At 54.9% G+C, this 1,984-nt stretch overlaps 2 protein-coding genes across 2 annotated transcripts in view; one reads left to right on the top strand and one right to left on the bottom strand.

Moving 5' to 3' along the window:
- GUITHDRAFT_121652 (hypothetical protein) overlaps positions 1-736 on the bottom strand; it is a gene marked incomplete at both ends in the record, with an annotated part of 1,096 nt that extends 360 nt beyond the window's left edge. Inside the window, 2 exons of the mRNA XM_005819081.1 lie at positions 196-281; positions 337-736. Of these exons, the coding sequence (XP_005819138.1) occupies positions 196-281; positions 337-736 (486 nt within the window). The remainder of the gene's footprint in view (positions 1-195; positions 282-336) is intronic.
- A 102-nt stretch (positions 737-838) lies between these two features.
- GUITHDRAFT_148798 (hypothetical protein) lies at positions 839-1,599 on the top strand (the record flags this gene model as incomplete). The annotated part of the gene is made up of 2 exons (XM_005819080.1): positions 839-1,162; positions 1,204-1,599. The coding sequence occupies 2 exons, from the start codon at positions 839-841 to the stop codon at positions 1,597-1,599; spliced, it is 720 nt and encodes a 239-aa protein (XP_005819137.1).
- Positions 1,600-1,984: the final 385 nt, after the last annotated feature.

Raw genomic sequence — 1,984 nt, 5'->3', positions numbered from 1 at the left:
GCCCCTTTTCAAGCCCCTTGCAAGCCCTTTTCAAGCCCCTTTGCAAGCCCCTTTTCAAGCCCCTTTGCAAGCGCCTTTTCAAGCCCCTTTGAAGCGCGCTTCAAGCCCCTTTGAACTGAACTTGAACCCAGTCAATCCAAGCATGCTCTTCAAGGATCCAAGCATGCTCTAAAAGGGCCTCCTCTCTATCCAAACCTCGTGTTTGTCTTTGAAGAAGGTGAATGGCGAGTTGTACTGAACATCGAAGAACTCGTCGGACTCAACGCCCTCCCCTCCCTTCTCTAGATCCTTCCTCAGAACATCTCCTTGATTGAACACGCTCTCCTCCGAAGGCACCGGGACGAAGCTGGAAAACTTCCTCACAAACACTCTCATCGCAGGCACCCCCTCCACGATCACATCCCTGCTCAGGGGGCTCGGGAACCGCGCATCCGTGTCGTTGCTCAGGAAAACGAGGCAACAACCTCCCCCGCCGCCGATTCACCCGGAATATCACCGGGCGCGTCATAGCGATGTGAATGTGAGCCTGGTTGTTGCCGGATATGTACCTCAGCAAGGCCCTGAACCCCTGCATCTTCGCCTTGGTCAGCCTCGAGTAAAACACGCTCTTCCCCACCGAATTGCAGTCCACGCGGGTTGATGCCCAAACACTGGGCTGGTACTCTCGTTCCTCGTAGTCGGGCTTGATAGAGATCACACGGTAGCTCGGGCAGGACAGCCCCTCACAGTGACTCATGGCTCGGCTTTTTGCTTCAATTTTCAAAACTCCGTCCACAACGAAAGCATATATATGCATCCACACCGCACACCCCCACCACCCCCCCTCCGAAAAACCACCATGCTCAAGCTATCATGGGAAAAGACCAATTACCTCGAAAGGTTCGAATCAGAACGCAGCCAGCTCGCAGAAAACCTCAAGTCCTTGGGCGAGCTCATCACCTATCTCAAGACCGAGCTAAGCAACGAAGGCAGTAACCCACAGCAAATCAATGACATTCAGAAGGACATCGATCAGGCCTCCCAGAGGCTCTCCAACATCAATCAGCTCTACACCACCCTCCAGCGCGAAGAGTACTCCCCCGAACGCGACGCCCTCACACCCCTGTGGTCCCGTGAGCTCCACAAGTTGAACAAGGACTTCATCCTCGTCTTCAAGAACAAGGTTCAGGAGTGGGAAACCAAAAAGACACAGATCATACGCAGGCTCAACTTCAAGACCGCAAAACTCAAGCAGTACCTCGGCGTCGTCCAGAACGCTCAACTCAAGGGCTTCCCGACCAGACCTTGGTCTCCGAGCAGGCAGAGACCGTAGCCGGGATGAAGAACCTCATCGACGAACTCAATCGCGTTCTCTCCCAGGTGCAAAACCGCCCATCCCTCGACTTCCGCAGCCTCCGTCAAATCATCGAAAGCATGAAGGCCTGGGACCGAAAAACCCAGGAGATCCAAGAAGAGGCTGATCGCATCTCCACAACCGTCAACAGGCAGTACCGCCGAAAAACAAACTTGGCCAACACCACCGGCCAATTCCCCTGCTATGCCTGCCACCAGAAGACCCTCGCCATCCTCAAGTCCATATCCCGCATCCTCACCCCCTAACCCGTCGTCCTCCCGTCGATTCTAAACCGTCGCCATCCCGTCGATTCTAAACCGTCGCCATCCCGTCGATTCTAAACCGTCGCCATCCCGTCGATTCTAAACCGTCGCCATCCCGTCGATTCTAAACCGTCGCCATCCCGTCGATTCTAAACCGTCGCCATCCCGTCGATTCTAAACCGTCGCCATCCCATCGATTCTAAACCGTCGCCATCCCGTCGATTCTAAACCGTCGCCATCCCGTCGATTCTAAACCGTCGCCATCCCGTCGATTCTAAACCGTCGCCATCCCGTCGATTCTAAACCGTCGCCATCCCATCGATTCTAAACCGTCGCCATCCCGTCGATTCTAAACCGTCGCCATCCCGTCGATTCTAAACCGTCGCCA

The sequence above is a fragment of the Guillardia theta genome (genome assembly GCF_000315625.1).
Source record: "Guillardia theta CCMP2712 unplaced genomic scaffold GUITHscaffold_245, whole genome shotgun sequence".
Lineage (NCBI taxonomy): Eukaryota > Cryptophyceae > Pyrenomonadales > Geminigeraceae > Guillardia > Guillardia theta.
Note: the sequence above shows the minus strand (reverse complement) of the source record. Positions and strands in the feature narration are given on the sequence as shown.